This window comes from Macaca nemestrina, chromosome X (genome assembly GCF_043159975.1).
Source record: "Macaca nemestrina isolate mMacNem1 chromosome X, mMacNem.hap1, whole genome shotgun sequence".
Lineage (NCBI taxonomy): Eukaryota > Metazoa > Chordata > Mammalia > Primates > Cercopithecidae > Macaca > Macaca nemestrina.
Window position 1 is genome coordinate 36541313 of NC_092145.1, and position 15577 is coordinate 36556889.

A 15577-nucleotide genomic window follows, 5' to 3' on the forward strand; every position below is an offset into this window, starting at 1 on the left:
AGACAGGCTCTGGGAAATAACGTTCTGACTTTGTTGTCTGATTCAAGGGGAATGATTCCGATGGTGGATATTTTAGGCCAGGTAGAAAGAGAGGGTGGTGCCGTGGCTGGGGTAAAAGGAAAGATTTGGGGCTAGAGAACCTTCGGATAACTCTTCCCATAACTCCAGGTAGGGAGCTGCCTTTGCCAAGCTGCAGGGCTGTCCATGGGATTAGGGTTAAAGAAATCTGAGGTCCTAAAGGCTCAGATGTCACCTTGACTGAGAATGTCCAGTGATCTCAGATTCTTGGAGGCGTTTTTATTTCTTTTCTAAAAAATTTTTAGAAATGTTCTAAAGTTTTAGAAATTTTTTTTGTAGAAATAGGGTCTTGCTATGTTGCCCAGGCTGCTCTTGAACTCCTGGGCTCAAGTGATCCTCTGGCCTCGGCCTCCCAAAGTGCTGGGATTGCAGGCATGAGGCACTGCACCTGGCCGTGGCATTTTTATTTCTGTGGGTATGTGCCCTCCGGGTACAACGACATCAGCATCACCCCTCCTTATGCCCATTCCCTTCCTGCTAAGATGAAATTCACTCAGAGACTTCTATATCCCTCCAGAACTGGGAGACCAAAGGCTACTTCTCATAACCATGGGGTGATGCTGAGATTGCTTTCCCCAACCTCCACCCCGTGGGCCAAAAAGCTGCAAGATGAAACCAGAAAGTTACAATGTGCCTGCACAAAGAACACAGATAGTTCAGCTTGGGCTGGGAACACATTCCAGAGGACTGGTTGTTCTTTCTCCCTTATCTCCCCTTCCTCCCCTGGCCAGAGAATGACTCCTGGTGTCTCCACTCCTTGATGGCTTTTGAATTCTAAGGGCAGGAGATGTCTATATCAAATCCCACATAATCCAATGAGCTATGTAAAATTCACATCCTCCACTAGCAACCCCCTTTACTTCTACTTTTTTTTTTTTGAGATGGAATCTCGCTCTGTTGCCAGGCTGGAGTGCAGTGGCATGATCTTGGCTCACTGCAACCTCTGCCTCCCAGGTTCAAGCGATTCTCCTGTCTCAGCCTCCCGAGTAGCTGGAACTACAGGCATCCGCCCCCACACCCAGTTAATTTTTGTATTTTTAGTAGAGACGGGGTTTCACCATGTTGTCCGGGATGGTTTCAATCTGTTGACCTCAGGTGATCCGCCCACCTTGGCCTCCGAAAGTGCTGGGATTACAGGCGTGAGCCACCACCCCCGGCCTTCTTCTACTTTTACTTTTTTTTCCTCTTTGGAGATTTTTACCTCCTCCCTCAACTGGTATGTTATTGACGGTTAGAAGCAGTAATAACAGCTACTGCAGTAACTCAACAATAAGATCAAAAGCCTTAGACACATTCTGCTGGGATGGGCTTGAGAACTGGCAGAGCATTTGGGGGCAGAGCTCTTGGCACCCAACACATGCTCAAAGCTGTGAAGTCCATCCTTAGGGCCCCTCAATTCTGACTTTTCTCTTGAGTCTTCTAGTATTCTCATGCTTTCCTGTCCCCCCCTCCCCAGTGCTGGAACAGTACTTCAGCCTGACCACCCAAGGGTCCCCATGCCGCAGACCTATCTCCTTTAAGATCCCTCATCACAATATACGTATCTAGTGGGTCATTTTTGGCAGGACTCTGCACTGTTAAAACGTCAACAAATATCTGCAAAGGTGTTAGGGGCTGCTAATGGCCTGGTGAGTTATTCTATTTTCAGGTGATATAATAGACCAGTAAGGAAGATTCTTTAGGGCAGCAGTGAGTGGGCATTTCAAATTGACCAGATTTTGCCAAGTGAGGAAGGAGAAGAGTATAGTGGTCGAATCATGGGCTTTAAAATCCAGAACTGGGTTTGAGTCCTAACTCTATTACTCATAACATGTATGACCTTGCACAGACTGCCTAATTTCAGCAAGACTCAGTTTCCTCATCTGGGAAATGGGGGTGAAAAGAATAAAAGCAAAATAACCATGCCTACTACATAGGACTCTTGTGAGGACTCAATTAGATAATGCACATAAAATAATTTTTTACAGTGCCTGCCTGGCACAGACTGAGGACTCAGAAATTTCATTAGTTGGATTAGTTGTATAATATTAATTGCCCCTCACTGCACAAGAACAGAGCCTTTGATCATAGCATTTGTGGACTGAAAGACGGAATAGGACTCCCTGTCTGCTAGGCTTCGAGGCCGCTAGAGAGATCTCAGAAAGGACCTTTTAGGCCACGTTCTTTGCATGTTCGCTGGATGACAATCAGGGTGCTCAGAGGTATTTCTGAAATGGGCTTCCTCGTGATGACGAGGTGGAGAGGGTAGATTCCATTATTCTCTGGCCTCCTAGTGTGTAAGAAAGGCCTCAGTGACAATTGCCCTGCAGCAAGTATCTGAGGCAGGCATCCCCTAGAGCCTATTTGGGCATCTGTTTGACGATCCAGATGTTCAAATACCCACAGGTGAGGGTGTGGGATGTAGAGGGGTGACCTTCTCTCCCTGGTGTGTCTTGCTACTGACATCCATGGACATTTGGAGGGTTGACTTTGCAGAATTTGCTGAAGATGTCATTTCAAGCAGTGTGCCATTGCAGTAGTGAAGATATGGAATCAATCTAACTGTCCATCAATAGATGAATGGATAAAGGAAATGCAGTATATATACACAATGGAGTACTACTTGGCTATGTAAAAGAATTAAATCCTGTCATTCACAGCAACGTGAATAAGCCTGGAGGACATTATGTTAAGTGAAATAAGACAGGCACAGAAAGGCAAATAATGCATGTTCTCATTCATATGTGGAAGGTGAAAAAGTTGATCTCATGGCAGTAGAGAGTAGAATGATAGTTACCACAGACTGGGAAGGGTGTATGGGTGGCAGGGATGAATGAAGAGAGGTTGGTTAATACAAACATACAGTTAGATAGAAGGAATCAGTCCTAATGTTCCATAGCAGAGTAGAATGACTATAATTAATAATATATTGTATATTTCTTTTTTTTAAATTTATTTATTATTATTATACTTTAAGTTGTAGGGTACATGTGCATAACGTGCAGGTTTGTTACATATGTATACTTGTGCCATGTTGCTGTGCTGCACCCATCAACTCGTCATTTACATCACGAATAACTCCCAATGCAATCCCTCCCCCCTCCCCCCTCCCCATGATAGGCCCCGGTGTGTGATGTTCCCCTTCCTGAGTCCAAGTGATCTCATTGTTCAGTTCCCACCTATGAGTGAGAACATGTATATTTCAAAATAGCCAGAAAAGAGGTCTTGAAATGTTCCCAACACAAATGATAAATATTTGAGGCGATGAATATCTACTAAATACCCTGACTTGATGATTATACATTCTATGCATGTAACAAAATATGACATGTACCCCATAAATATGTACAAATATAATGCATCAATACAAAATTTCCAAATTAAAAAATATAATAATGTGCCACCAAAGCCATGCATCAGTTTCTGCTTTGGGTAGATATCTACCCAGAGCTCTCAGAGCCAGCATAAATGGCCATCAAGATTGTTCTCCACCACTACACTCCAGCCTGGCAACTGAGACACAGTCTGAAAAAAAAAAAGAAAAGAAAAGAAAAAAAGATTGTTCTCCTCTTCTACCCAGGTTCCCATGAGGGTGTTCACACCTGCTCCTAGGAGCACAAACAAACAGAAGTTCAAGGCTAGCTAGCTGGCCCTGGGCTTGCTGAGAACTGCTGCTGCTCTTGGCCCTTGCTGGGCAAATGCCAATCATTTTGTCTACATCCCACAGCCCTGATTTGTGCATGGATGTAGTTGTATCCTGGGTGGAACTTGGTATCAAACCCCTACCCACCAAGTGAACTCTGCCAATCAGTGGGGTGACTTTCCACAGTGGAACCATGACTACTGGTGGACTCGTGGAGTAGGATTTCTGGGGCTCATTGTGTGATCAGAAGGGCAGCCATCTTCATTATGGAGTGTCCAAGGGCTGCATTTCAGGAGCTGGCTGGACCTCTGGTGCTCTCCTGCCAACCTCCTGCAAGAAAAGAGGAAGCTGTGGGATGATTATAGCCTCCTTTCCCCTGGAGGATACTTTATTTTTCAATTAAGGGGTATAAGGGCCCTTTCTGATACTTTCATTTAAGGTGGTTCCTGGTTCCTCGATGAGTTGGCATCCTGCCATCAGACACTCCCTCTAGAAGAATCCAATCACCACCATTCTCTCCTCTTACCACGCCTCAGAATGTTCAAACTCCAGGGCTCTTTAGCCACTGCTTGGTGGATGCACATTCTTGATTGAGGGCACAAAGTATAGCAATAGTTTGAAAGGGTGGGTGCAGTGGCTCATGCCTGTAATCCCAGCACTTTGGGAGGCAGAGGCAAGAGGACTACTTGAGCCCAGTAATTTGAGACCAGCCTGGCCAACATAGCAAGACCCCCCACCACGACAAGAAAAGTTTTTTTTAAAAATTAGCTGGGTATAGTGGCACATGCCTGTAAGTCCTAGCTACTCAAGAGGCTCAGGCAGAAGGCTTGCTTGAGCTCAGTTCAAGGTTACAGTGAACTACAATTATGCCATTCCACTCTAGCCTGGGCAACAGAGTGAAACCCTGTCTCAAATAAAATAGTTTGAAAGGGGTTAAAGACATTGTCCTGGGGGTAGGGAAAGCCATCTCAAACAAGCTGAGTCTTTAAAGGGATTTTGCATGTTCTAACATTTTGGCAGGGTCTAATCAGTTCAGCTGACAATTCGCTTGAGAGAGTAGCAACTTAAGTTCTTCGTAAAGAAGTGTTTGCAGTGGGGTGTACTGGGGGAAGGGAGCATATAATCCCCTTGGGTGCTTCTATACCAGGTCTGTGTTGCAGTTTACATGGCTCCAAACCTACCCTGGTTTTGGTTTCAACTGCAATTAGAGCTAGAGCCTCTAGGACTCTATTCGTCTTCTATTGTTGTGTTACAAATGACAAAAAAATACTGTCTTATGACAACACAAATTTACTATCTCTTGGTTTCTATGAGTCAAGACTCCAGACTGGGCTTAGCTGAGTCCTCTGCTCAGGGTCTCACAAGGCTCAATCACTGTTAGGGCTGAGATCTCCTCTGAGGTACAGGGTTATCTTTTAAACTGAATGGTTGTTGGCAGAATTCAGTTTTTTGAGGCTATAGGGCTGAGGTTCCTGGTTTCCTTTTGTTCCCCCTCTGAGGCAGGGTCTCACTCTGTCACCCAGGCTGGAGTGGAGCAATCACGGCTCACTGCAGCCTCGACCTCGTGGGCTCAATCAATTCTCCCACCTCAGCCTTAACTGGGACTACAGGCGTGCGCCACCATGCCTGGCTACGTTTTATATCTTTAGTAGAGATGGGTCTTCCTGTGTTGCCCAGGCTGGTGTCAAACTCCTGAGCTCAAGTGATCCTTTGCCTCGGCCTCCCAAAGTGCTGGAATTATAGGCGTGAGCCACTGTGCCCTGCCCGAGGTCCTTGGTTTCTTGATGACTGTTAGCTAAGGGGTTCTCTCAGCTACTAGAGGCCACATGTCATGCCCTGCCATGTGGCCTTTGACAACATGGCAGTTGGTTACTTCACGGCCAACAGGACAGCATCTGCTGCAGCTTTGACTGTCTCTGGCTTCTATTATCTGATCTCTAAACCCTCCTTTTTTTTTTTTTTTTTTTTCACTTATGTTCAAGTTTGTGTTTTGTTTATTTTTTCAACTTTTATTTTAGGTTCGGGGGTACTTGGGCAGGTTTGTTACATGGGTAAATTGCATGTTACTGAGGTTTGGGGTATGGTTGATCCTATCACCCAGGAAGTGAGCATAGTACCCTATAGGTAGTTTTCCAACTCTGCTCCCTCCCACCCTCTCCCCTCTGGTAGTCCCCAGTGTCCAGTATCTGTCATTCCCGTCTTTATGTCCATGCACACGCAATGTTTAGCTCCCACGTATAAGTGAGAGCATGTGGTATTTGTAAACCCTCCGTTTTAGAGGCCCACCTGATTAGGTTAGTTCCCCCCAGGCTGAAGGAGAGGGGATTTACAGGACATGCATACCAGGGGGTGGGAATCTTGTAGGTCATCTTAGAATTCTGTTTACCACAGACTCCGTGAAATACATTTCATCCTATTACATTGTTTAAAGAAAACCAACAACATGAGGCCAGCTGCTTCCCATTAGCATTATCCATTCTGGGAGGGCAACAGAGCTGTCAGGAAAAGTCTTCTGAATCCCTGAAGCTGAATCAGGCTGTGGTTTAAAAAATTCAACAACCTTGGAAGAAGGGCCTTTTTCCCTTCTTTCCCCCTCTTTTTCCCCCTCTTTTTCCCCCAGAGCCCTTGTTCAATCCTCCAATGAGTCAGTTTGAGAAGGAAAAGGCAGCTCTGGGCCCTAAGCATCTGGGGTCGGCCTAGAGAAGCAAACAAAGCACTTTAATAATGACTTGATAATGAGACTCCATACCTCTGCTCTGCCAGGTTCCCTGATAACCATTATTACATGACTATGTTTGGTCCTTGGAAGTGGTTCTGAAAGCCTGTCTTAATTTATGGATAAAAACATATAGTTCCTCTTCCCTTATTCAGTTTGCCAGCTTTTTCAAGGGACTTCATGCAGAAGGGTCTTTTACTGAGAGTGTGTCTCAGTGTGTCCCCATATGTTTAAAAAAGACCACTTTTCCCACTGACTTCTGTTTGCCACTGCAAGACCCTCTCCACCCCCTGCATTTATCCATCCATAAACATATACAGTGAGCACCTCCTGCGTACCTGGTATTGCGCTAGGTGCTGGTAATACTCAGATAATCAAAACAAGGTCCCTGTTCTCAAGGTGATATCAGCTATGACAAGAGGTATGTGCAAAGGGCTGAGAGCATGGGGCATGGGTGGCCAGTGCATTTGAGTTGGGTCTTGAAGCATATGTGTAATTTCAAGGATGTAGGAATTACAGGGATGATGTTCCAAGCCAAGTGCACAACCTGTGCGGAACACAGAGAAAACAAAAGAACATGGTGATTCTGGGAGGTCAGAGCATGGGGGTGTGAGTCGGGGTGGGCTGCTGGGAGACTGGACCCCCTCCAGCGGGCAGAGAACACCAGATTGCAGAGGGCCTTGAGTGTTAAGAACTTGGCTTTTATCTTGCAGGCAGCAGGAAGCTGGTGGACAAGTTTAAGCAGGGGAGGCTCATGGTTATATTTCAGAGAGAACACTGTGCCTTTTTTGAGATTGTGAGGTGACTGTAGCTTTTTCTAAATATCATAAATAAAAGTATAGCTCAGAGAAGGCAGCCCCAAGGTCACCACCAATGAATCATGGTATGATTAAGGAACAAATTTATTTTAAATTGATATTAGCCATAATGAGGCACATGAAAGAAATATACAGTGATGCCTCTAAAAGGAGATACTTGGGAAGGAAAGCTTTGTTTAATAAGATCAGCTTGTGGGGGCAAAAGGACAGAAAAGGTGGTGGCTGGAAAGCAGGAAGAGGCAGCGTTTCTTTTACTGAAACCTCTTTCTCCGTGAGGGTCCAGACCTAGCCCAGCTGAATGGGGCTCCACATTCAGGGTTCACCTGGCTAGGATATCTAGGAATGGGCTCTGTGTATCAAGGGAAAGAGGGGTCCAAGAGTGCTTGGTTCTGTACAGGTGAATAATCCAGGGCTGGGAGGGAAGACAGGTCTTGCTAAACTGGAAAACAAGGGGGTTCTTCTTCTAAGACAAGTCTTCCTCTGCCCCCTATAGCATGCCTCTGTGTCTGAAGAAATTTCTGACCACGAAGGTGGTTCTTTTATAGGAACCACTTTTATTTTAATAATATATTTTACTTAACCCAATATAGCCACCATATTATGATTACTTCAACATATAATCACTATAAAAATGATATCAATGGTATATTTTACATTCTTTTTGTTCACAGTAAGCTGCCACATCAGCTGCATCAGTCTCCTGCTCCAAAGCCCCGAGTGACTTGCCATCAAGCTCAGAGTAAAATCCACAAAGGTGGATTTTACTGAATTTTTCAATAAAAAATTGAAGAATTTTTTTCTTTTATTGAATTTATGCATTAATTCAACAAAGGTTTATTGAGTGCCTGCTATTCCCCTGACACACCACATCTGATTCAACAGTGAATCCTTTGCCTCTTTCATTGTAGGTACCATTCTGGGTCCTGGGAGATTCAATGATGACCAAAATAGACAAGGACCCTGACCTTATGGAATTTACATTCAAGTTGAGAAGATAGACAAGAAACTAGTAATTAACATAGAATATAATTTTAGGCAGCAGTGAGGGTTATGAAGATGTTAATAAAGAATAATTGGCCTGGCGCAGTGGTTCACGCCGGTAATCCTAGCACTTTGGGAGGCCAAGGTGGGCGGATCACCTGAGGTCGGGAGTTTGAGACCAGCCTGACCAACATGAAGAAGCCCCATCTCTACTAAAAATACACAATTAGCCGAGCATGGTGGCTGATGCCTGTAATCCCAGTTACTCAGGAGGCTGCAGGAGAGTCACTTGAACCCGGAAGGCGGAGGTTTCAGTGAGCCAAGATCACGCCATTGCACTGCAGCCTGGGCACAAAGAGGGAAACTCTGTCTCAAAAAGTAAATAAAAAATAAATTAAAAAAAATAATGGGATGGAGAGAGAGTGGGAACATTTTAACTAGGATGATCATGGACATGCTCTCTGGGGGGAAGTAACATTGGATGCTTGAATGCTGCAAAAAAGCCAACCATGCAACTATCTGGGGAAAGAGTCCTCCAAGCAGAGAAAGCAGCAAATGCAAAGATCCTGAGATTGAAAGGGGGCATTACCAGGAGGGCCAGTGAGGCTAGGTGAAGGGATGAAGTAGGGGGGTAGCGGGTTTGGTGATCAGTGGAGCATGGGGTGGGCTTGCATCACATAAGGCCCATGGTAAGGGGCTGGGATTTTACTCTGTGCTTAATGGCAAGCCACTGGGGGGTTTGGAGCAGGAGGCTGATGCAGCTGATGTGGCAGCTTACTGTGAACAAAAATAATGTAAAATATACCATTAATATTATTTTTATAGTGACTATATGTTGAAATAATCACAATATGGTGGTTATATTGGGTTAAATAAAATATGTTATTAAAAGCAGTCTCACTTGTTTCTTTTTTCTTGTTAAAAATGTAGCTACTAGAAAATTCAAAATACGTGGCTTGCAATTCTGCTCACGTTAACATTTCTATTTAATGGTGAGGGTCTAGGAAGTGACTGTAGTCAAAGAAGAGAGCCAAGGACAGAGCCCTGCAGTGCTACATTTCAAAATCAGGGAGAGGAGAGAGATCCAGCAAGGGCGACCCAGAAGGAACAGCCAATAAGGTAGGAGGAAAATTAAGGGAGTGTGGTGTTCCAGAAGACAAGTGATAAAATTATTCAAAAAGAAGGGCGTGGCCAATCACATCAGATGCTGCTGAAAGTTAAAGAAACTGGTGGATTCAGCAAGCGCAGTGTTGGTGGACTGGCTTGGAAACAGTTCACTTTGGAAGCCTGATTGGAGAGCTCATGAGAATAGAAAGTGAGGACATAAAGGCAGTAAGTATAGATAACTCTTTAAAGAGTTTTACTTTAAAGAGATGCAGAGGAATGGGATGGTAACAGCAAGAGAATTTGAACTCAAGGGGAGATTTGTGTTTTGCTGTCGTTGCTGGGTTGTTTAGGAGGGGAGACAGTTTTATATGTCCAGTTGGATTGGCTGATGGTGGCGTTGTCAACAGAGTGCCTGCTAAAAGCCTCAGGGTTTTTAAGATTTGGTTGGGGAAGTAAGGCAAGTATGCTACAAAGAATTTCAGACAGGACAGTCTAAGCTCAAGGGTTAAATGCGATGATTCTATTAGTGCTCTAAAAATTCAGATGCAGCCAGGATGCCCTCTTTCTTTGTTCTCCCTCAACTTTCATATTTTTTCTCTTTAGTGTTTTTTTTCCCTTTCTATCTTCTACACTTGACAGTGGTAGGTCAATGACAATGTTAGCCTACCATGGCTTCACATTTTGGTTAACGGGCTTTTTTTCCCACAGGCTTCTCTAAGATAGTTTATTTCCCCAATGTCTAAAAAGGCTTCTATAGCGGCAGGGGTAGGGGTACTGCTGTGTTTATTAAGATGGCCAGGAACTTACCAGTGACGCAAATTCCTCCTGTTCTCCCTCTGAATTTCCTAAGAGCTTTTGAATTATTATTATTATTATTTTTCGAGACAGGTTCTCACCCTGTCACCCTGGCTGGAGTGCAGTGGCGTGATCATGGCTCACTGTAGCCTCGACTTCCCAGGCTCAAGTGATCCTCCCACCTCAGCTTCCTGAGTAGCTGGGACTACAGGCATGCACCACCATGTTTGGCTAATTTGTTTTGTATTTTTTCTAGAGATGTGGTTTTGCCATGTTTCCCGGGCTGGTCTCAAAGCCCTGGGCTCAAGCAATCCACCCACCTTGGCCTTCCAAAGTGTTGGGATTGCAGGTGTGAGCCACTGTGTCCAGTCAGATGTTGAATTTTCATTCCTCTTTGCTCCTGCCAGATCTCCAGATCTTGGAAAACTAGCAGAGACAATAATGCCAAGGGTAAAGTCATTCTTTCTAGGACAATGCATTGGTGTGTAAATCCATTGATGTGGGCTCTCTTGAAGGTCTGTATATGATAAGAAAGGCGCTGTGGTTATGGAGTAGACGGGGTGTGTGTGTGTGCATGTGTCCCCGTGTGTGTGTGTTGAGGGGGGTAATTATTGATCACTGTGAGGGCCTGGGACTCAGTCATCTTCAGGCAGAATTGTAATATTAACTCATAAAAGTTGAGTGACTTAAAGTATCAATACCTTTCAGCCAGGAATGTACCTGTCATTGAACAAATTGGATTTATTACTTGTGGCAGTGAGGGGGAATTGTGGGGAACCATAGGGCATCTCGATAAGTGGGTCTGAAGCAATCTTGACACCACAGCCCTGTCAGTTCTCATGGTGACTTGGAACCTTTTGTTCTCTAAGGCTTCAGTCACTCTGGCTATGTGAACTCTCAAGTTCTCCTTAGCCTTACAGCCTGTGGCCACCACTCCCGCCCTCCCACCCCCCAACTCTGGAGATGCATCAGGGATTTACAGCTAGAAAGCAGGACAGGGTGGGCCTGAAGCCCACCCATGAAAGAGCAATGGCAGCGTAGCTGTCTGGGAACAGAGCAGATCTGGAGTGGCAAGGGAATTCTAGAATCTACTTAACCCCACTTTACAATAGTTCATTCAGTTACAGCAATACCTCAAGGAGAGTTATCATAGGGGCAAAGTCTCTGCTTGCCTTTCTACGGCCTTCTGGCGCGGATGAATATAGCACCCTTTCTCTGGATTATGGTGCTCATCAGATCCCCCACCCCTCACACACACATACAAACTTTCTTTCTTTTTTTTTTTTTTAGTTTTACAATTTTTAAATTATACTTTATGTTCTAGGGTACATGTGCACAACGTGGTTTGTTACATATGTATACATGTGTCATGTTGGTGTGCTGCATCCATTAACTCGTCATTTACAATAGGTATATCTCCTAATGCTATCCCTCGCTCTTGTCCCCACCCCACAACAGGCCCCGGTGTGTGATGTTCCCCTTCCTGTGTCCAAGTGATCTCATTGTTCAATTCCCACCTATGAGTGAGAACATGCAGTGTTTGGTTTTCTGTTCTTGCGATAGTTTGCTGAGAATGATGGTTTCCAGCTTCATCCATGTCCCTACAAAGGGCACGAACTCATCTTTTTTTATGGCTGCATAGTATTCCATGGTGTATATGTGCCACATTTTCTTAATCCAGTCTGTCATTGATGGACATTTGGGTTGGTTCCAAGTCTTTGCTATTGTGAATAGTGCCGCAATAAATATGTGTGGATGTGCCTTTATAGTAGCATGATTTATAATCCTTTGGATATATACCCAGTAATGGGATGGCTGGGTCAAATGGTATTTCTAGTTCTAGATCCTTGAGGAATCGCCACACTGTCTTCCACAATGGTTGACCTAGTTTACAGTCCCACCAACAGTGTAAAAGTGTTCCTATTTCTCCACATCCTCTCCAGTACCTGTTGTTTCCTGACTTTTTAATGATTGCCATTCTAACTGGTGTGAGATGGTATCTGGTATCTCATTGTGGTTTTGATTTGCATTTCTCTGATGGCTAGTGATGCTGAGCATTTTTTTCATACGTCTGTTGGCTGCATAAAAGTCTTCTTTCGAGAAGTGTCTGTTCATATCCTTTGCCCACTTTTAGGACAGGCACAGTGGCTCATGCTTGTAATCCCAGCACTCTGGGACGCCAAGGCAGGGGAATCACTTGAGTTCAAGACTAGCCTGGGCACATAGTGAGACCCTGTTTCTCCATAAAATAAAATAAAATAAAATAAGCTGGGCATGGAGGAGCACGCCTGTAGTCCCAGCTGCTATGATGGCTGAGGTGGGAGGACCTCTTCAGCCAAGGAGGTTGAGGATGCAGTGAGCTATGATTGCACCACTGCACTGCAGCCTGGGCAACAGAGCAAGGCCCTGTCTCTAAAACTATTGTCAACATTGATTTCTAAAAGTTTGATTATCAACTGGCATGCTTCCTTAGAAGCGTGACATAGAGTCATGGGAGAATTATCCTTTTCATGATCCCTTTGGTTGTTTCCCGTTTTTAACTATTTGAAACAATGCTGTAACACACATTCTTGTATGTATATTGTTGTATGCAAGTGTGAATATCTATAAGGTAATGTTCGAGAAGTGATGTTCCTGGATCAAAAGGTATGTGCATTTTAAATTTTGATAGATATTGCCAAATTGCTCTTTAGAGAGTTAGAACTATACTCCAGAGTGTATGAGAGTCCCTATTTTTTCCCACCTTCGTCAGCAATGCAATATCATCCAAATTAAGGATTTTGACAATCTGATAGATGACAATACTCATTTGATATGTTGATTTCTATCTCTTTCATTATTAGTAGGACGGAGCCTCTTCACATGTGGTTATTTGTATTTCTTTTTCTGCTAACTGCTTTGTATTCTTTGTCCCTTTTAGACCAAGTTGTTTGTCTTTTATTGATTTATATGAGTTCTTTATAAATTAAGAAATTTGGCCCCTGTATCTGTCATATTTGTTGCTAGTATTGTTTTCCAGTTTGTCATTCTTTTATTGCCTTATTTTTTTCCATAAGTTTTACTTTTCTTTTTGAGGCAGGGTCTTGCTCTGTCACTCAGGCTGGAGTGCAGTGGCATGATCATGGCTGACTATAGCCTCAATCTCCTGGGTTCAAGTCATCCTCCCACCTCAGCTTCTGCAGTAGCTGGGACTACAGGTAAATGCCACAATGCCCAGCTATTTAAAAAAAAAAATGTTTGTATAGATGAGGTCTTGCTATGTTGCCCAGCCTCAACTCAAACTCCTGGGCTCAAGTGATCCTCCTGCCTTTGCCTCCCAAAGTGCTGGGATTACAGGAAAGAGCCATTGTACCCGGCCTGAAATTTTCATGTAGCCAGATGTTTCAGTCTTTTGTTTGTGGCTCTGCGTATTTATCAAAACAATTTTGTCTCCCTGAGCACACCATGAATAGTAATAGGCATCCAAAGTTAATGGGCCCCAACTCACAAAACAATAGATCAGGTTTTTGCATTTGTCTTTTTTTGGTAACAGCTTTATTGAGCTATAATTCACATACCATACAAGTCACCTATTTAAAGTATACAATTCAATGCTTCTTAATACAGTCACAGATTTTTGCAACCATCACCACAATCAATTTTAGAACATTTTCGTCATCTCCAAAAGAAACCCTATCCGGGCACAGTGGCTCATGCCTGTAATCCCAGGACTTTGGGATGGCAAGGCAGGAGAATTGCTTGAGCTCAGGAGTTCTAGTTCAACATAGCAAGACCCTGTCCATACTAAAACTTCAAAAATTAGTTGGGTGTGGTGGCATGTGCCTATAGTCCCAACTACTTGGGGGACTGAGGTGGCAGTTTTGCCTGAGCCTGGGAGGTCAAGGCTGCAGTAAGCTGTGATCGCACCACTGCACTCCAGCCTGAGTAACAGAGCAAGATACTGTCAAAAAAAAAAAAAAAAAAAAAAAAAAAAAAAAAAAAAAAAGAAAGAAAAGAAAAAGAAAAAAAAAAGAAATCTTGTACTCTTTACCAACCCCCCCGGCCCCCCCCGCACCAAAAAAAAACCCTCCCAGCCCTAAGCAAGACATTCTCTGTGTCTATGTATTTGCTTATTCTGGACATTTTATGTAAATGGAATCATTCGGAATCATTGTCTTTTTTAAAGGAAGGATAACTCTCTGTAATGGCAATTCCATTTGTATATGTTTTCTAGGCTATTTTAAGAATATAACTGAAGGATAAGGGGTAGGGTGAAAGGATTGCAATACGCCCTGACTATCAAATGATGATCTTTTGCTTTTTATTTTATTTTAGTCATCCTACAATGGCTGAATCACTAAGTGAAATTTGTGACAGTCTGGATGTTCTGGAGGCCAGTGATGAGGGTAAGTAACCCAATAAAACTTTGATAACCAGAATTAGATTTGTTCACTGTGTTTATTTAGCTCCTAGGACAAAGAAGCAAGGCACAGGAAAACAAGCTCAGATCATTAGACTAAGTCACGAAGTTTACTTTTCCGTTTTCTAATTTCTTCTTTGTCACCTCCAACACTGATGGTCAAAGATTTGCCTGAGGTCCTGCAATCTTCTTTGAAAATGGTTACCAGATTTTACTTACTAAGGCCTTTTCTGCTTCATCAGAAAAAAAAAGCAATCAGAACAGACCATGATCTGACAAATTCAACTGAGGTTTTACTGTAGATAGTAATTCAGATCTAAGCAAGAGATTAATTTGTTGAGGAGTAAAAGGAGGTAGAAACAAAAGATGCCTCCACAGGCTTCTGTTAAATAGGATTCAATTGACAAAAATTCTCTTTGGCAAAACTTACTTGTGTATCCCTTGCCTAAACTGTGGCGCAATCTGTGAGTGATAGGTGATCATGCATGGAACAATTAGAAAGGGAGGCAAATGTCACTAAACAATGATAAGCTTTACACACACACACACACAAAATAAAAAAGAAATCATAAGATGTAATGTGAGACATTGAGCGTAAAGACATAATTGAATTGAACAGTTTATTGGGTTGTTCTTCCATTCTTTTGCCGAGTTTTCTTTAGTGGTGTATGGTACAGAAAACTTTGTCTGGAAGAACAGAGGGGAATCTCCTTGTGGCTTCCTGGGGGCCTGGCTTCACACATGATGTGGGGCAGGGGATGCTGAGAGCCTGATCACGGATTCTTAATGGCAGTGCTAGGGTCTTCTTCATCTCTGTGTTATCACTGTTTAGTATTGTGTCAGAGAGAGACAGACAGAGAGAGAGAGAGAGAGAGAATGAGATTAGGTGTTCCAAAATATTAAATAAATGAATGAATGAATAAATGAGTGAAAGGCCTTCTCACCAAAGCAGACCCAACTACCAAACCAACTGACCTATCTTTTTGGATATGAACTAAACAGATGCCTACAAAAGAAGATGGCAGCACAGTACATCTTGATGAAGAGTGGTAGTAAAGAAA

The 15577-nt window shown here is 43.5% G+C and overlaps 1 protein-coding gene across 2 annotated transcripts in view; it reads left to right on the forward strand.

The window, feature by feature from the left end:
* LOC105468385 (KIAA1210 ortholog) overlaps positions 1–15577 on the forward strand; it is an 80275-nt gene that overhangs the window by 14869 nt on the left and 49829 nt on the right. The window contains exons 1-2 of one of the 2 annotated variants that reach the window (XM_011718504.2): positions 9436–9547; positions 14432–14502. In XM_011718504.2, coding sequence (XP_011716806.2) covers positions 14442–14502 — 61 coding nt within the window. In that variant the 5' untranslated portion in view covers positions 9436–9547; positions 14432–14441. Of the gene's footprint in view, positions 1–9435; positions 9548–14431; positions 14503–15577 lie in introns of those variants that run through there. The other variant, XM_011718503.3, reaches the window with a different exon arrangement.